Source organism: Abramis brama, assembly GCF_963993115.1.
Source record: "Abramis brama genome assembly, chromosome: 23".
Taxonomy (NCBI): domain Eukaryota; kingdom Metazoa; phylum Chordata; class Actinopteri; order Cypriniformes; family Leuciscidae; genus Abramis; species Abramis brama.
Window position 1 is genome coordinate 24187579 of NC_139985.1, and position 20632 is coordinate 24208210.

A 20632-nucleotide genomic window follows, 5' to 3' on the forward strand; every position below is an offset into this window, starting at 1 on the left:
AGATGGGGAACCTACTTATTCGGTAAATCGTATTCTGGACTCTAGGCGGAGGGGACGCGGAGTCCAGTACTTGGTGGACTGGGAGGGTTACGGTCCGGAGGAGAGGAGTTGGGTACCTACGAGAGACATTCTGGATCACTCCCTTATCGATGATTATAATCGACAGGTAAGGGAGTCTGGGAACGCCAGGAGGCGTTCCTAGGAGGGGGGTTACTGTCACGGTTCACGAATGCATTGCTTTCTTTTTGTCTCGTGCGTTTGTTATTTGTGTGTGTGTGTGTGTCGCGTGGATCTGTGGGTGTGGCCGGAGCAATCACGCTCATTCATCAATCTGCAATCATCATCGGCGCCAGCTGCGACTCATCATCACTTCCTTAAATACTCACCGTTTTCTCCTCTCCATTGTCAGATCGTTGTTGAAGTCTTGTGCAGTCTGGTGTCCTGATCCTGTGTTCCTGTTCCACGTTCTGTGCTCGTGTGGTGTTTGTTCCTGGATTCCTGTTCGCTGTTCTGTTCGTCGTTCACGCCGGAATTCACCATCACCATCACTGCACTTCTGCACCAGCCAAGACTCACCCGTGTTTGACCATCGAGGTCCCTGCGCCACCTGCCTGTGTTTGTTACCCTGTATGTTTCATCAATTATACAAATAAAGAGTTTATTGCACCTGCTATTGCTTCCTCGTTCTCACATCATGACAGTAACAACATCTGCAACAAATTGGATATTTTCATTCAGTTTGGTCTCTGAAATATATTTGAGATGTTTTTCCCCTCCTTGAGTGTGGGCTCCATATATCATCATAGCATATGGGCCATTAAAGCCTGATGTATCAAATATGATACAAAACATAAAAAAACGCAAACCTACATTGTCTAAAGGTTCAATAAACTGTAGTATTTATTTATTTTTATTTTATAAATTGACATGATATTGTATTTTCCTATTTCAGACTTTACAGGGTTAAATTGCTGGTAATTGGTCCCTTGCCATTACTTCCATTAAAAGATATTTGTTATTTGACTTGGACTTTTAAACAAATATGTAAAGCCACTTTAGTCTGTATAATTTTAGTCTCAAGTCTGTCAAAATTCTAAGAATGACATAATTTTACTCTTATTCCTAAACTTCTGAAGTGTGATTCATAAAGGTTACTAAGTGTTAAGACTTGGTCTCAGCTCGTAAATCATTTAAAAGTGCTGGAGAGGTCTCCTAACCTAGTTAGGAGTAACAAGATGGCAGCAGAGAGGACGTGGCCACGCTCTTTTCAACGAAAATATGATATATTGAAGTTGATCAAACAATAAAAAAGTTTAATCATCAAGGTAGTCTTTTTTGTAACTTACCTTTAAGAAATTGTATAGCAATGAAATTAAATGAAAGTAATAATTATATTTTTGGCGACTGGAAAAATGCAGCAGTGCACCTGTGATGACTCTGGCCCTTCAGTCCACAGTTAGCAGGCTCGAATAGCACTATTGTGGCACTGACCACACCAAATATACAGTAGTGGCCAAAAGATATGTGCAGAGTTTTTTTTTTGTTTTTTTTTTATGACCCTACAAGTTTGCTTAAACCATCAAATTATGAGGAAAATATTTTTATTTTTATATTTTTTAAATATTTTAAAATATGAGGGAAGAACAAAACACTAAACTTAGTGAAGATATTTATCTGACAAAATTATTTCAAGTCACCTTTATTTCTACAGTGGTTTTTACAATGCAGATTGTTTCAAAGCAGATTTACAGAGATAACAATTTAGTCTTCCTGGTAGAACTTACGGTAAAGCTTTCATTTCCATTGTAAAAAAATCATTAGTTATCTATTTAGTTCATTTATATATATATATAGCCGCTTTGGAGAAAACAGTGATGTCATCGTCCAGCTCAGTTCAGTTCTCATACAATGGTGTCAATGCAGGCAGATCAGTATTGTTGAATATTAAATGACAAAAAAGGGCAAACAACAGCTACAGGTTTTAGAAAAACTAAAAAGCTCAAAGGAGAAAAAAAACAAACAAACATACGTTGTCTGCAACATAGTCATTTATTAATATTTCATTGTCCTCTATTGTTTTTTCATGTGTTCATAATTTCTTTGTATGACAGCCTGGCTAAAAATGATGTCCGTACAATTTGGAATGTTTCTTTGTGTTATCAAAAATAAACAATTGACTCCAGGCACAACTACACAATACGCTTACAAAATCTTTAACACATTTTTAATACTATTTGAATAAAGGGTGAATCTGGCAATTTTCCTTTGCCTCACTTTTCCACAGGGGATTCCACAGCATCAATACTAATTTGTGATAATTTTGCACAATGCAAAGCAATTAAAAAAAAAAAAATAATAATATTAAAGTTTCAGTGTCTTAATTAAAATATTGTATTATAATTACATTAAATGACTGGTGCCAAGCTGCAGTGACCTCACCCTTGCAGACTCACTATTGGCTTATTCAGTGGTTGAGGGCGGCCATTTTTGGTTGACATTATTGTAGTCCTTAGTTTGCAGCTCTTAAGTCCCACTTCAGTCAGCACTTAAGAATCAGTCTTATACTTTATTGAAAGTTGCTTTTAGCCTCTTTATAAAAGTCTCCTACTCTTAGAGAAGTCCTACTCTTTACTAAGGATTTTTTGACACTTAAGTCAAAGCTTAAGACTATTCTTAAGGGCAATTCTTAGAAGTTTTATACATATGGGCCCAGGTCTTTATAACCACATTATACACAACAGCTTGCAAACAATTTTGTCGCCATCTGGAGGACAAGCTGAAAATGTCACACTCCCATCATAGTGTCTGACAAATATTGACAGTAAACATTTTCTTGACACAACTAGGTGGCCTTCAGAGTGTGTTTATCCTTATGTACATTTTACATTAAAATTACATGTATTCATTTAGCATAAAGTATAGCTTTTATCAAAAGGAATTTCAAAGGGCATTTAATTAACAAAAACAAACAAAACAAAAAAATCAATAAAAAATCTAGGACATAACAGGTTGATTTCTTCATTTGATTAAAGGTTTGTTGTGGGTTGTGACATTTTAAGGAAAAAAAATAATCAGATCATTACCATAATCCGGGTATTGCACATCAGGTCTATAGATTAAAATGTTGCATTTCAATTCAAAACAAACAAGAAAAATATTAGAGGCATAACTATGCAGTTTACTGAGACAGAAACTGCCGTTCATTTTGGAGGGTAGTGGGCAAATGGTGCGTCCTCACTTATCTTGCCCTGTTAAAAGAAAAAGATAAAATCATTCAAGTTAAAATAAGTTACCGTATTATATCCTCCCAACCATAATAAGGTTTTTAAAGTCATGAGGATATTTGATAGATATATGCATACTGTTTAAAAGTTTGAGGTCAGTTAAATATAACACACACACACACACACACACACACACACACATATATATATATATATATATATATATATATATATATATATGTATATATATATTTATATATATGTTTATATATATGTTTATACATTAGCATGGTTTCCACAAAACTATTAAGCAGTGCAACTGTTTTCAACATTGATAATAATAAGAAATGTTTCTTTAGCACTAAATCAGCATATTAGAATGATTTCTGAAGGGTCATGTGACCGAAGTAATGATGCTGAAAATACAGCTTTGACATCACAGGAATAAATTACTTTTTAAAATATATAAAAACCGAAATCAGATATTTTAAATATTTCACAATATTATTGTTCCCTTTCGTGGTCACTACGAGTTACGTCGTGATGACGAATGGGGTTTAGCCTATAACCTTCGAGTATTACAAAAGGAGCCAATGGCAAGGAAATGCCATGGGTCTGCGGAATTTGCATAGCGTGACTCTGCCTTACCTCGTGGGTATATAAGGAAGTGTGCTGGCAACATGCAGTTATGTTTTTGCTTCGGAGCCAAGAGGTCCTCTTCACTCCTGTAGCCTGAATTCGAATTAGCCTGAAGTGTCATTGAGTATTCTTTGAGACGAGCAGCTCTCCAGTCTGTGTTGGTGTAAAGGCGTTTTCCAGCGAGTTTCACATTCCTGCCTGCTGATCTGTGCAGTGGTCTGCAACAGCGTGTGTGTTTCTCCTTGGTCGCTTCAGCACAGGCTGATGGGCTTCACCTCACAAAAGAGCATGCACGTGGCACGTCTTTTTAAAGATGTCTCGCCCGTGCACTTCTGGGTGCGGTCATTCTGTTCCATTATCTGATGGGCACGAGCATTGTCTTGCATTTTTGGGCTTAGAGCACGCCAAGGCAGTGTTCGTGGATGAATCATGTTCTCATTGTGGGAACATGACCATCGCTGAGGTGCGATCAAGACTCCATGACCTCACTAAAGGTAGAGTCCCCTCTGCCACACCCCAATCTATCCCCTACGCGAGAGATGATACTTTGGCAGGTGGCCAGGGTGATCTGAGGGTGATGGTGTGGAACAACGCCCCGACGATGCTTCCTTGGGCCACACCTCCCTCTTCTGCTCAGCAACCCCTAAGTCTTCTGATTGCAGCCGCAGGGCCGTATACTGATGTTCTCCGCATCTCATTTGGGGCTCCAGATGATGAGACGATGTCGATCGCCGCATCACAAGGTGGGCTGGAGTCTTCTGTGGATGAAGATTCGGCTGTGCTGCCGCCTTCGGTTGTGCCAGCATTGGCCGAGTCCGACCCGGAAGTGACAGCCATGCTTTCCCGGGCCGCCGCGAGCATCGGACTAGAGTGGACTCCTCCGCCCTGTCCTGAGCGGTTGCGGTTGGATAATTGTACACCCGTTAGTGCACCCCCCAGTTCCTTTCTTCCCGGAGGTGCATGAGGAGGTCACGAGATCCTGGAATTCCCCGTTGTCTTCCCACGATCGTTGGGCGACCTCCTCCGCCTTCTCTGACCCTGCAACTGTGTCCGCAGAGTGCTTCGACGTGGCGTGGTGATCCTAAGCACCCCTCCAAGGCCTGTAGATTTTCGTCTACCCTGGTGACGAAGTCTTACAGAGCTGCGGGGCAGGCCGGCGCCTGCATGCCATGGCCATCCTCCAAGTCTACCAGGCCAGGATGTTCAGGGACTTTCACAAGGGTAGAGCTGAGCAAGGGCTCTTCGATGAGCTGCGTGCCGCCACCAACCTTGCCCTCCAGGTGACGAAGTTGACCGCACGCTCCCTTGGTCAGGTGATGTCCACAGCAGTGGTCCAGGAGAGACACCTGTGGCTAAACGTGGCCGATATGAGAGAGTCCGAGCGAACCTGTTTCCTCGACTCTCCTATATCCCACGCGGAACTTTCCGGCAGCGCAGTCGAGGACTTCGCCCAAAAGTTCTCGGCCGGCCAGAAACAGACTGAGGCTATCAAGCATATACTGCCCTGGCGGCCAGTTGCTGCCTCCACCCAGCCGCCGGCACAGTTACCTCAGTCTGTTCGCCGCCGAGGGTGCCCTTCTACGACTCCTGCCCCTCCTGCTCGGCCCCAGCAGCAGCCTCCACCCGAACCGCGCCATAGAGGTAGTTGCAGAAAAGCGCCCCAGTCCACTCCAGCCCACAAAACGCCAGGCAAAGCGGCACTCCTGACACGGACAGCTTAGAGATGGGCTACAGTTCTGTCGTGAAGGTGGTAGCAGGGCCACTCCTTCCCTTTTGAATCTTTTGTTCTCCCGCCGCTGGTGGTTAAAGACAGAAAGACAGGCCCCTAATGTGGTTAAAGACAGAACTGACACCCCCTTCTCTGAGCCTCCAGAGCGCACGGATGGCAGTGTGCACCGCTTACGAGCCTCGCCACTCTCGTCCCCCTCTGTCGCCACAACCCTGTCAGAGCAGGCCCAAGTGGAACTCACGTCCTTCCCTGGTCTCCTCTGTCAGGACGTGGCTCATGACCGTGCCCCCACACCGGGACGCTCTGCCTTTGACATCTGGGCCAGTCATTCCGCCTCTCTGCCCCACCGAGGGTACGTCTGTGGTACCCATGACCCTGCTGGTTCAGTTCTTGGGAGCTTGGCTAGAGCTTCCCAACCTGTCCCGCTGGGTCGTGAGAACCATCAGGCTCGGCTATGCGATTCAGTTCACACGATCTCCTCCCCGCTTCCGGGGAGTCCGCTACATTATGGTTGGTGGCCCTGTCATGTGTGCGGAAGTCGCTACCTTACTGGCGAAAGGTGCGATCGAGATTGTTCCTCCAGCCGAAATGAAGTCCGGGTTTTACAGCCCCTACTTCATTGTACCAAAGAAAACCTGTGGGTTACGGCCAATCCTAGACCTGCACATCTTGAATCGATCCCTTCACAGGCTTCCGTTCAAGATGCTCACTGCCAAACGCATTTTCAAATGTGTTCAGCCACAGGATTGGTTTGCAGCGATCGACCTGAAGGACGCCTACTTTCATGTCCCCATCCTTCCTCGACACAGACCGTTTCTTCTCTATTTGCTTTTGAGGGGCAGGCATGTCAGTACACGGCTCTCCCATTCGGGTTAGCCCTGTCTCCTTGCGTCTTCACGAAAGTCGTCGAGGCAGCCCTTGTGCCGCTACGGCTACACAGGGTTCGCATCCTGAACTATCTCGACGACTGGCTGATCCTAGTTCCTAGTGCTCCGGCACCTAGCCCGATTGGGCCTTCGGGTCAACTGGGAAAAGAGCAAACTCTCCCCCGTGCAGAGGATCTCTTTTCTCGGAATGGAGATCAACTCGGTCGCCATGTGCACGCAGCTTACGAGCGAGCGCACGCAGTCACTGCTGACTTGCCTGAGACAAGGGCAAGAGTGCGGTTCCACTGAAGTTATTTCAGAGGCTCCTGGGGCATATGGCATCCGCAACGGCAGCCACACCACTCGGATTGCTTCATATGAGACCACTTCAGCACTGGCTTCATGATCGAGTTCCGAGATGGGCATGGCAATGCGGCACACTCCAGTACCAGTTAGTCGGGCCTGCCGCCAGACCTTCACCCCGTGGACAAACCTCAGCTTTATACTGGCCGGAGTGCACTTAGAACGAGTTTCCAGGCATAGTGTTGTATCAACAGATGTGCCATGTGCAATGGACATGCTACCGCGGGTTCCTGGACAGGACGTAAATGCCAGAATTATGCCGCCGGCAGCTTTCGTGTTGGCTAGGTGCCTCCATGTGCATGGGTCCCCCTTGGGCGACCCCCACATGTGTATTTCCAGTGTACCTTGGTATTCCGTTATTAAGTAGGAGTCCTTCGTCCATGCCAGTCTCACGATAGGGAGCTTGGACTTACGCAGGGCACTGGAAGACAGCCAAGGTGGCGTGATTAGACTGGGAACCCCATTCGTCATCACGACGTAACTCGTAGTGACCACGAAAGAGAACGTCTTGGTTACCTATGCAACCCTCATTCCCTGAGTAGGGAACTGAGACATTACATCTCCCTGCCACTTCCGCTGTACCACTGGAGTTCAGTCTCGGCTCTTCAGCAGGAAAACATAACTGCATGTTGCCAGCGTACTTCCTTATATACCCATGTGGTAAGGCGGAGTCACGCTATGCAAATTCCGCAGACCCATGGCATTTCCTTGCCATTGGCTCATTTTGTAATACTCAAAGGTGATAGGCTTCTAAGCAAAACCCCATTCGTCGTCACGACACAACGTCTCCATTCCCTACTCAGGGAACGAGGGTTACAAATGTAACCAAGATGTTTTTACTGTCTTTTTGATCAAATAATTGCAGCCTTGGTGAGCATAAAACACTTCTTTCAAAAACATTAAAAAATATCTACCCCAAACTTTGAATGATAATTATAATAAATGTATATATATATATATATATATATATATATATATATATATATATATATATATTACAAAATTGTTATTTAATTATTTATCCATTCATTTATTTATTACATATAGATGCAAGAAATATTTAAAGGGCCAAATACATTATAATGTCCAGTTTGTGAAGATTGTTTGTAAGAAGATCTGAGCCCATTTTGCTGAAGGAATTCTGATTCTAGACTATTTGGTTCAAAAGTCATTGGCTAAAACATATATGAAATTGTGAATGTTGGGTTTGACAGACTGACTCCAAATCATAATATATTGAGAACTTTACCATTAGTGTGATAAACCTTTTACCATGGGCTGCCAAAAATTCACAGCCAGAAGAAAATGCAGAATAATAAGGAAACTTTGGTGTTTGTACAGAACCACTTAATTTGAGACTCACCATTGATACATCATCAAGTCTCTCAAAATGTGGCCTTCTGGAGCGAGCAGCCTTCACTATAACAACCACAACAACTACAGCCATCACAATGCAGAAAATACACAGAACTGCAATGAGCCCTGGATTTACTGCCACATCTTGTCCTTCTCTGTTTCCCTGAGCTATAAAAGACAGAGATAAATCAACCACATTAATATATAAATCAACAAACACAGAGGTATACTTGAGCCGATATGAAACCTGAAAAGATGTGCTAATATAGCACAGCACTGGAAACTGTGCAAATGACCTTGATCTTGTGTTATCTCAGTCTATACAGTATTTCTGTTGAATCTTGTACCTGTGTCTGTGCTGTTTGTTTTTTCTGAAAATATTTTAGTTGAGTTAGCAGTGGTGATCGCAGATTCAAACGTTGTCAGAAGAGATTTCTGGGGCATCCAAGTAGATTGTGAAGAGGTTGTCTGAGTTGTTGTTTGTTGAATTATTATTTGTTGTGTTGTAGTCAGTGTCTCAGAAGTATCTCCAGAAGTCATGTCAGTGGGTGTCTGGGTTCTTGGACTGTTAGGTTCTACTGTCTCTGTAGTTAGTAAAAAGGTGTTATTAATACATATGAAGTTAATAATACATTGTGCTGTGATATGTAAATCTGGTTTGAAAGCCATGAATCTGTAGTAGTTCTACAGTGTATTACAGTTAACCCAGCTAAAAAAGAATTGTTCTGAGAATGTTTTCCAAAAAAAAAAAATTGGTAATGGGAACGTTAAAATTTCCAGTTTTCTTAATGTTGGTGGAACGTTTTATTTTCTTTTTTTTCTTTAAAGTCCCTGTGAACCGGAATTTTTCCCCATTGACTTTTTTCTTTAAAGTCCCCGTCAACCAAATTTACTTCTGTGTTGTGACATATATTCATGTGAAACTGAATACTGAATAGAGGCAGGGTTTTATTTTAGCGCACCTCTTCTCCATCCCTCGTTCATGGCAGACTGACAGTTGGAGGGGACTGGTTAAGGATATTCAACCCAAGCCATCAAACTGAAGTCATCAGAGAAGGAAGAGTGGAAGCAAATTTTCTGATTTTGATTAAAGATTACCACAACAAAAACATTTTTTGCACAGATTAATTGTTCACCACAAGACTAGTAATGTGCGCTAACAAAGTAAATAGGATCAATTTTGATTTCATGACGACTTTAAGGTTATTATGATGTTTCTGAAACATTCTTTCAACTTAATTTTTATAACAACTCAATGTTGATTTGTAACATTTCAAGAACATAAAAATGTCTCCTTAATGTTTAACAGTTATTTTCTGTTTTGTTCTGTGGTTCGGTCTGTGTTTTGGTTTCCCAGTTTGCCTGCCTGTGTTCCCTAGTTAATTTACCTTGTTTGTTAATTAGTTCCTCACACCTGTTTCTGTTCACATTGATTACTCTCCTCATATATTTAAGCCCTGTGTTTCCTTAGTTTTTTTTTTTATCTGGTATCGTCTATGTTAAAAGTGATTGTGTTCACTCATGATCTCCTGAGTTTTCCATTGTGGATTTAAAAAAGACTGTATTTGTTGCTTAGTTCCTTCGTCGTGCGTGTTACTACAACCATTATTGACAGAATACCAGACCAGTCTCCAAGACAAGGCATGCCTGCCAGTGAACAGTCCCAGAGAGGATTTTGCCGCATTTGTGGAGTGGGTGCTGGTGAATAGCAGATCGGCATTCACCATCTGCTCCACTGAGGACGACATCACCAGCCCCACTCCAGACCCAGAGCCCAGCCAGCCATCACCCGGCTGCACGGACATGATGCTTGAGCCCACCGCAGACGGGAGAGCCCAAGCCTGCCACGATGCACGACAAGGACTATATATAAGGCAATACATCTTCCCGGAGTCTGAACCCCACAGTGAGTCTGATCAGGTGTGTGATCTGCTCGTGGAGTAAGAGGATATGGAGGAAAGCTCTGCCCACACTCCCGCATATGAGAGTGAGCTGCAGCTGGCCACTGATTTTTTTGAGGAAATGGAAGAGGATGTTTCACTGATTCTCCCGTCCCCGCTGGTCCCACCCAGCTCCAAGTCTCCTGTCTCCATTGGTTTCGCCCAGCTCCAAATCTCCTGTGTCTCTGCTGGTTTCGCCCAGCTCCTGTGTCTTCAGAGTTTCCATCCAGCTTTCCGCTATGCCTCCAGCTGTCGATCCCGTCACTCCACCTGGATCCATCGGTCTTACGGCTCTACTGGGCTCCTTTGTCCCTCCGGCTCCACCTTGGTCAGACGTTGCTCTGCCTGCACCTCGGACTTCTGTGCTCCGTCTCTCCAGCTCTTCGGCTCCATCTGGTTCAGCCTTCCCTCCAGCTCCACCTTGGCCCTCAGTCACACCGGCGCTACCTCAGCCCTCTGGCACCCCGGCTCCACCTCAGACAGTCGTCACTCTGGCTTTGTCTCGGCCTTCAGGAACATCATGTTGCCCAGTCTCGATGGCTCTTCACCTGCGCCCAGGTCTTCATGTCTATCGACTCCATCTCCGTCCATCATCCCCCTGGTGTCAACAGCCAAGTCGCCAGCATGGCTTCTCCCTCCTTCGACTCTGCTGTGGGACATCCTCCTTGCTGCCTTGTGGGTCACCGTCTGGCTCCTCCTGCTCTTTGCTCCTCCCTGGCTCCTCCCACCACCATTCATCCCTCCCTCTTCTTTTTGACTATCATCGGTGCGAGGATGCACCTTCCGGAAGGGGTGAGCTACTGTAACGGTTATGTTCTGTTTTGTTCTGTGTTATTATCATGGTATTTTGGTTTCCCTGTTTGCCTGTCTGCCTGCCGTGTTAGCTAATTAGTATCCTTGTTTGTTATTTAGTTCCACGCACTTGTTTCCGTTTACATTGAGTACTCTCTTTGTGTATTTAAGCCCTGCATTTCCTTAGTTGGATTTAATAAAGACTGTATTTATTACTTATCTTTTTTGTCATGCATGTTACTGCAACCATTTGTGACATGTTAATAGAACGTCACATGCCAATAAACCCTTGGCAAACTGCAGTCCATGACGTCATACTTGTGAGTATAAAGGGAGCGCCTGAATATTTGTCAGCAATATTTTTGTCTGAAGGAGACATGCAGGCAGGTTCCCCTTCTCAGGGAACCATGGTTATGGTCTTGGATTGACATGAGGAATAACCACTCTGCTATGCCGTGGGAATGCCTGCCTCACTAGGTGGAATATGCACAGGCATAGTGGGCATAGCATACATTGACTCAACAGATTACTTTAGCCGGAGTCAGAGCGTCAACCCAGGGCGCATCCATAAAAAGATGTACATAAACTGTCGAGTGGTAGCATCCCCTAAGCCAGGGGTGTCAAACTCAGTTCCTGGAGGGCCACAACCCTGCAGAGTTTAGCTCCAACCCTAATTAAACACACCTGATCAGCTAATCAAGGTCTTCAGGATTACTAGAAACTTCCAGGCAGGTGTTTTTGGAGCTGGTTGGAGCTAAACTCTGCAGGGTTGTGGCTCTCCAGGAACTGAGTTTGACACCCCTGCCCTAAGCCATTATCTCCCATAAATATAGAAAGTATTCATGCTTCTATGTCTTTGCAACCAGGTAAGTCCCGGCCTATACAAACACTAAGGTATACTAGAGCCTAAAATTAAACCTGAAATGATGTGCTAATACAGGGATGGGCAACTTCGGTCCTGGAGGGCCACTGTCCTACAGAGTTTAGCTCTGCCTGTAATTTTCTAGTAATCCCAAGGACCTTGATTAGTTTGTTCAGGTGTGTTTGATTAGGGTTGAAGCTAAACTCTGTAGGACAGTGGCCCTCCAGGACCGAAGTTGTCCATCCCTGTGCTAATACAGCACAGCACTGGAAACTGTGCAAATGACCTTGATCTTGAGTCAATCCAGTGTTTATGTTGAATCTTGTACCTGTAACTGTGCTGTTTGGTTTTTCTGAAAATGTTGTTTCAGTTGAGTCAACGGTGGTGATGATTTGTTGTGTTGTAGTCAGTGACTCAGAAGTATCTTCAGTGCCTCTCATCTCAGTGGATGCCTGTTTTTTCTCTGTCAATGCATAAAGTATAAAGGTGCTCAGTGTAGGTGTTAAGGCCTCTGCAAAGAGGTAAACTAATCAAATAGCCAGATTCAGATTCAAGTTAATGAAATAGTTCACTTATTTACTTGCCCTAATGTTGTTCCAAAGACAGTGGAATACAAAAGGAGACTTTGTTGAAGAATATTTGCACAGTTATTGACATAGAACAACACTGCCCTACAAAGGCAAAAGACCTTAACTCGCTAGAGTGTGGAAATGAGAAAAATGACTTTAAAGCTTGTTAGTTGTCCCATCAAATTAATTATAGGTAGGACACTGGAAATCTGGCAATTAGATGTTTTAGTAATTAAGATTATCTACATAAAAAATCTTTTTTTTTTTTTTAAGTTTGTGTAGGACAAAGGACATCAGAAGTTACAGGGACTGATGGCAGCTGTACAAAGTACACAGGCTACACCGTAATTTAAACAAAGGCAAATAACCATACAATCTGATAGGTAGAATTATTTGATAGAACACCGGCACAGTAACTTCATATTGACGCGCGGCTAAACAAAGGCAGAGTACCGTAACTCAATTCGAGCGTTCCAAAACAAAGCCAAAGAGCGGTAACTGTTGTTACGGTGCTCTGCCTTGGTTTCTCATGGGCTTTTGGAAGTTATTAAATGTCAAAAAAAAAAAAATCAAAAATCAAAACAACACTCAAAAATAGGCCTATTTTCAAGATTTATATATTTTACATATAAAGTTCCAATCCATTCCGATTACGCAGCTTTAATATAAAATATTACATTTAATGTGAATCATATTTGAAAGTCATACATAAATGAAACAAGAATTCAATGTATGTACTAGTACTAATAAACTGAATCTGTTCTGAATACACAATATCCAGGTTTATATATTAACCGTCAATAAATCCAATTTGTTATATGTAAAACAATAGGCCTATCATACATTTTACCAACTTAAATGCTGCTTGTTCCACCATTAGCGAAATTAAATTAAATTAAATTAAATTAAATTCATGTTTTCACAATTTAAAGATTTATGTTGATTCAACGGAATTTGAATGAATGAATACATTTTGAATATATGATTATAAATAAAATAAATGCAAATATTTAATGATAAACTATTCCAAGCATGATTCTTTCTTTCTTTCTTTCTTTCTTTCTTTCTTTCTTTCTTTCTTTCTTTCTTTCTTTCTTTCTTTCTTTCTTTCTTTCTTTCTTTCTTTCTTTCTTTCTGTAGGATTATCTGCAAGACTCACATTTGAATACCGAAACAAAAACATTGTATTTTGTCTAACTAATTAATTAATACATAATCAAACACTTCTCTTTTGTAGGCCTGTTATGTTTAATTGAATATCAAATTATAATATTCATTTAAATCACTTTGTACTTTGTCTTACCTTGTGATGCTGTGACAGAAATAAGCAAAAGAATAACTATTGAGAAGATCATTTTAGTGATGCTGTGAGGCATAAAACTAAATCAGCACAGGTCTAAAGTACAGCTGAGCTCCCAGCGCAGACACACAACATATCCTGAGTAGCAGGATGTGGATGTGTGGCAGAGGAGGTGGTTTCTGTCATCCAATGGGATGAATAATTGCTCAGTTGTTTCAGAATTGTTTGCACTTGTATAGTATAAACCTGCCATGACGTCCTAAAACTGCTGCCACAGCTTCATACTGCAAATGTCAAATATAATATTACATCTGCAAACAGTGGTGTTTGTTATTTGCACAAGGTGCACTGTAAAAAAAAAAAAAAAAAAAAAAAAAATTTGTGCAGTATTTTCCTGGTTAGGTTACTAGTAGTAACCACACTTTTTACTATAGTGAAGTCCTGTCAATTTAGTTAACCCTTTTCACAATAGCCTATACATTGTTTCAATTGCCAGCTTTACAGAAATTCATGATATTAATGTTTATAATAATTTAATGCCTAATTTTCCACATTTAGCAGTTAAAAGATGTGCAATAGTTTACATATGGTGACCTAAGCGCAATATATAGTTGAGATTTGCTATAACATACAGCTTTGTGTGATTGTACTGTTTGTAGGTGACTAAAGCTGGATAGGGCCAACTGTATAGTTGCAAGCTGGAGTTAATAATTCATTGTGCTGTGATATGGAAATCTGGTTTCAAATGTATGAATCTGTAGTTCTACAGTTTATTACAGTTGAAAGACTGATCAGTGCACTGTGACCAAACCGATTCATGTTTTTGAAGCATTGCAGGCCTACAGTAATATCTTATATGGTCACAAATTTAGGCTAGGCTATACTAGTTTGATGTCCATTCTGCTATGCAACAATGCTAGCAATTAAAACATGTTAACACATGCCAGTATGCTAAAAACATGCTAGCAGCATGATTAAAAATGCTAGCAACATAGAACAATGTAGTCACTTTGCTAACATGCCAACAATGTGATAGAATGTTCCTAACGTGTTTTAACAATGTACTAACAAAATGCTAAAACCATGCTATCAGCATGCTAAAACACATTGGGAACATGTTAGAAACATGAAAACATGCTTGAAATATGCTAGCAAACAAACATATTAAAACATGACATCTAGCAGACATGCTAACCCTTACGAAAAAAAAGTATACTTCAAGTTCATTTTATGAAGTATACTTGAGTAATGTTCAAGTATATTTTTAAGTATACTTTATGTAGTAAGTATACTAATGTCAATATGTATAGTAGTAAACTTGTAAGTGTACTATTTTAATACCCCTTTGGGACTAAATTGGCCCACTTGAAGTATATAAAAGTATATGTTTAAGTGTACTATAAGTGTAACAGTAGTAAACTTTAAGTGCACAACTAGTTCATAATTATGTTTCTCATTTGTACTGCAAGTGAACTTATGAGTATACTAGTAGTTTACTATTTTAATACTTGTAGCAACTTTGAAGTATACTCTCAGTAAACTACTAGTTTAGTAGTTTTATTCTACAAGTTCCCTTTCAAGGGAACTCGCGTTGCGTCGAGTTTGACGCTATGGGAACGCTTTGCGTGATGACGTCTTGAAGCACATGTAAAATCAGTCCAATGGTGTGGCGGAACGTCAGAGGCGGGTGACGTCACGTACCAGGAAGCTATAAAAGCCGGCCCGAAACAGAAAACGAAAGCTTTCTGAGTCTTCAGTTGCGCTCTGTGTGAAATCTGTCTGTATATTTGGTGTTGTCTGTCTATATCATATATATATATATTCAGTATGGCGAGCGAGCAGCAGTTTAGAGTGTGTGTCCATCCCTGCCCGCGTTATTTAACGGGAGGTGACACACACACTCTTTGTGTTGTTTGTTTGGGAGAGGAGCATGCCCAGTCAGCACTCGAGGGTGGTGACTGTGTGCATTGCTGTGCGCTTCCATTGCGTACGCTCCGATCCCGCTTGGCTCGGTTCAATCCCGACCACGCTCCCCAGGGCTCGGGTCCCGCCGCTGCCGAGGCACGGCGTCGATCTCAGACCTGGGGTTCACAGATGGATTTATCAGTGGATGTTGAGACGGGCTCTGCCTTATCTCAGCATCCGTCTGATAGATCCAGTGCCTCTTATCAGGGTGTGGAAGCACGCGCTGCGGTTTCTTCCCCCCCGATAGAGGTACCAGTACTGCAACTATCCAGCTCTGAGGAGTTGGATGTTGTGAGTATTGTAGCTGAGTCTGAGGATTCGCCACCTCAGTCTCATGCGTTTGAGGAACTGCTCGATGTCATTACTAGAGCTGTTGACAGACTGTCTATTGAGTGGCCAGAAGATAGGCAGGACGTTCGTTCGAAAAGTAAGCTCGACGAACGCTTCCTGCCATCTCGTGCGCAGCCCCAGCGCAGGAGCCTGCCGTTTTTCCCCGATCTCCACACCGAGGTGTCGAGATCGTGGGCGAAACCAGTGTCATATCGAGTGTATACTGCACAAACATCACACTATTCATCCATTCACAATTATAAAGAGCATGGTTATGGGGAGATGCCGAAGGTGGAAGAGACGCTCGCGAGCTATCTCTCTCCAGCAACGGCATTTTCTCTGAAGGCTCCTGCACTTCCATCCAAGCCAGTAAAAGTTACTTCTTCCCTGGTTCATAAAGCTTATGCCGCCGCCGGTCAAGCTGCAGCGTGTTTACATACAATGTCCATAATGCAGGCTTACCAGGCTGAGTTATTGGGTGATTTTGAGGAGGGCGGGGGTATTAGTGCTGATACGGTGTCTGAACTGCGTAGAGCCACGGATTTGTCTCTCAGGGCCACCAAGGAGACGGCTAAATCCATCGGCCGCTCTATGGCAGCCCTGGTGGCCACTGAGAGGCATCTGTGGCTTAACTTAAGTGACATAAAGGACAAAGAAAAACATGTTCTTTTAGATGCACCAGTATCTACGCAAGGGTTATTTGGAGACGCAGTTAATAGTGCTGTAGCGAAGTCACAAGAAGCTTCAAAACAGGCAGCTGCACTTCAGAAACTTCTCCCCCGCCGTTCTTTCTATGAGGCTGCTGAGCGGGAGCAGCCTCACTCCTCTAAAAAGAGCGTTGTGCACCGCGCCACTCAGAAACAGAGCGTTTCCTCCCGTGCTCCCCCACAAAAATCTCGGGGACACGGAGGGCGCTCTCAAACCCAGCAGTCTTCGAGGGGTAAAACGGATCTGCGGACCGTTATTACCGCCAAGAAGGCTGCTGGGAAAAAGTCCTGATGTCTGAGGGCTCAGGACAAATGAGGGTAGTCCCCCCGAAGCAGAGCGGTTAACACCTCTTTTCACGGTGCCCGTCTCTCTTCGGTGCCCTCAGGGGACCGTTCTGCCAACCCTGCCGCCTCCGGCGTTACAGGGCGCAGCGGTCTCCGGCGAGCACATATCTCAAGGTCCACCCGGAAACGTAGTGGCCTCGGGATGCCCGCCCCCTCTGAGGAGGGTGCTAGAGCAGTCTGTTTGGTCGTTCCCTGCCGGTGCGCCGTTACAGGGCGACGAACCGACTGCTCAACAGCAGGAGAAAAATACGGTGCCGTCTCTCTTCGGTGCCCTCAGGGGACCGTTCTGCCAACCCTGCCGCCTCCGGTGTTACAGGGCGCAGCGGTCTCCGGCGAGCACATATCTCAAGGTCCACCCGGAAACGTAGTGGCCTCGGGATGCCCGCCCCCTCTGAGGAGGGTGCTAGAGCAGTCTGTTTGGTCGTTCCCTGCCGGTGCGCCGTTACAGGGCGACGAACCGACTACTCAACAGCAACAAAATCCAGAAACCAGTCTCGAGAGACTGGTACCTCTAGTAGAATCTTTGACAGCGTGGAAGCTACTGTCAAATGTTTCTCGTTGGGTCCTGCAGACCGTGGAAAAAGGGTATTAGATACAATTCTAGTAACGCCCACCGCGGTTTATGGGGGTCCTGCCCACAATGGTGGGCCCCGAGCAGGTTCTGGTTATGGAACAGGAAGTAAACACTCTGTTAGAGAAAGGGGCCATAGAATATGTACCTCCCTCCAACAGGGAAACCGGGTTTTACAGCCGGTACTTCATAGTTCCAAAGTAGGACGGGGGATTGCGTCCCATTTTAGGTCTTCGAGTTGTCATGCAGCTCAAGTTCGAAATGTTAACATTGAGACAATCGTGCCACAGATTAGTCCGAGGACTGGTTTGTCACGATAGACCTCAAGGACGCATACTTCCATCCGTCCGTGTCATTGGAAGTTCCTGAGGTTTGCTTTCGGGGGCAAAGCATACCAATATCGAGTTCTTCCATTCGGCCTGGCTTTATCACCCCGCACTTTCACCAAATGCGTGGATGCAGCTCTGGCGCCTCTGCGCCTCCGGGGTATTCGCATCACGAACTACATCGACGATTGGTTGATTTTAGCTCAGTCGCATTAGATGGCGGTTCAACATCGAGATGTTGTTCTCGCCCATATGAAAGAGTTGGGGTTACGGCTGAACGCCAAGAAGAGTGTGCTTCTCTATTTTAGAGGACCACTTTTTTAGGCGTGGTTTGGGATTCAGTGTCGATGCAGGCGCGCCTGTCATCGCCACGCTTCGATCCTGGCAGCTGTGAGAAGTGTAAAGCTAGGCCAGCTACTCACTGTCAAACAGTTCCAGAGACTGTTGGGTCTCATGGCAGCAGCTTCCAACGGGATACCTTTTGGACTGCTGCACATGAGGCCCCTGCAGTGGTGGCTCAGGACCAGAGGGTTTTTCCCCGAGGGGCAACCCATTTCGCACAATCAAGGTCACGCGGTGATGCCTACGTGCCTTGGTTATGTGGAAGAAACCTTGGTTCCTGTCCCAGGGCCCAGTGCTGGGAGCTCCTTGTCGTCGCAAACTGCTAACGACGGATGCTTCCCTCACGGGTTGGGGAGCGATCCTGTGGGTCGCTCATCTCAAGGTCTGTGGGAAGACCATCATCGTTCCTGGCATTCTATAGCCTAGAGATGTTAGCTGTCTTCCGGGCTCTGAGGAGCTTTATCACAGGTCTCAGGGGACACCATGTGTAGTACATACGGACAACACGTCGGTAGTCGCCTATATCAAGGGGGTTTGCGCTGGCACGCCATATCCTCTTGTGGTCCCAGGGGAAGTTGCTGTCACTCAAGGCAGCCTACATCCCCGGGGTCCAGAATATAGGAGCAGACACTCTGTCGAGACAGGGGCCGAGGCCCGGGGAATGGTGGCTCCACCCCCGAGGTGGTGGAGCTGATATGGAAATTATAAGTGGGTCTGTTTGCGTCTCGAGAGACGTCTCACTGTCCACTTTGGTTCTCCCTCACGCATCCAGCTCCTTTGGACTGGATGCTATGGTGCAGACGTGGCCGAGGCTACGTCTGTACGCTTTTCCCCCAGTTGCTCTGCTCCCGGGAGTTCTGGAGAGAGTTCGCAGGGACCGGGTTTGCCTGCTTCTTATAGCCCCGCGCTGGCCGGGCAGAGTATGGTTTCCCGATCTTGTGTCGCTCCTCGACGGGCCTCCTCTGGAGCTACCCGTCAGGAGGGACCTTCTGTCCCAGGCGGAGGGCTCGATATTTCACCCCCGCCCAGAACTGTGGAACCTGTGGGCTTGGCCTCTGAGGGGGCCCAGCTCATAGAGTCAGGTCTCTCAACTGAGGTTGTTGAGACCATTCTACAGTCCAGAGCTCCCTCCACGAGGAAACTTTATGCCCTGAACTGGAGAGTATTCACCTCTTCATGTAGTGACCGTCGGTTGGATCCAGTCAACTGCCCAATTGGTACAGTTCTGGAGTTCCTGCAGGACTGGTTCACTGCAGGTCTGACCCCTCCACCTTAAAGGTTTATGTGGCGGCCTTAGGTGCTTACCACATTCCTTTGGGTGGAATGTCTGTGGGGAAAGACCCCTTTGGTATCTCGTTTCCCTCGTGGCACTTGGAGGTCCTCCTCCCTTTCGAAATCGGACCAGGAGGCTAATAATTTGCTTTGCCCTGTTCGGGCGTTAGACGCGTATGTCCACAGAGCTGCCCTGTGGCGTAAAAGTGACATTTGCTCCCCTAATAAGGGAGGTCCAGTGTCTAAGCAAAGGATGAGCAGTGGGTGGTTGAGACTATCTCACTTGCTTATGAGGCGGCTGGACAGCCTTCTCCTTTGGCTGTCCGGTCGCACTCTACGAGGAGTATGGCGGCCTCTAAGGCCCTTATATCAGGAGTTTCGTTACAGGACGTTTGTGATGCGGCAGGCTGGTCCTCACCGCACACTTTCGTCAGGTTCTACTCTCTGGATCTAGACTCTGCTCCAGGGTCTCATGTTTTGTCTTCCTAGTGCTGCTCACCAGATTTCACACAGGACAGACATTTGTAGCTATGGAGGCGTTGGTATAGACGTTCCCATAGCGTCAAACTCGACGCAACGCGAGTTCCCTTGAAAGGGAACGCCTCGGTTACGACTGTAACCTCGGTTCCCTGAAGAGGGAACGAGCGTTGCGTCACCTTGCCATATCTCCTTCATGCCTGTCAACACGACTTCAGACTTTACGAAGCTTTCGTTTTCTGTTTCGGGCCGGCTTTTATAGCTTCCTGGTACGTGACGTCACCCGCCTCTGACGTTCCGCCACACCATTGGACTGATTTTACATGTGCTTCAAGACGTCATCACGCAAAGCGTTCCCATAGCGTCAAACTCGACGCAACGCTCGTTCCCTCTTCAGGGAACCGAGGTTACAGTCGTAACCGAGGCGTTTTCTTTAAGTGAACTTAACATCATACTTATAGTTTACCATTTATATATTATTTTTGCTCTTTTAGTGTACTCTCAGTAAACTACTAGTTTAGTAGTTTTATACCGCAAGTATATTAGAAAGTTTTATTTTAGTGTAGTCACAGTAAACTACTTGTTTAGTAGTTTTATACTACAAGTTTTCTTTTAAGTGAACTTAACATTATACTTATAGTTTACTATTTATATACA

General features: G+C 44.6%; 1 protein-coding gene across 1 annotated transcript; it reads right to left on the minus strand.

Moving 5' to 3' along the window:
• Positions 1-1689: 1689 nt before the first annotated feature.
• Positions 1690-13794, minus strand: cist1 (colon, intestine and stomach enriched 1). Its single transcript, XM_084101710.1, has 5 exons — positions 13644-13794; positions 12100-12234; positions 8525-8761; positions 8185-8345; positions 1690-3248 (listed from the first exon to the last, which is right to left on the minus strand). The coding sequence occupies exons 1-5, from the start codon at positions 13714-13716 to the stop codon at positions 3201-3203; spliced, it is 654 nt and encodes a 217-aa protein (XP_083957836.1). The 5' UTR covers positions 13717-13794; the 3' UTR covers positions 1690-3200.
• Between the last annotated feature and the right edge of the window lie 6838 nt (positions 13795-20632).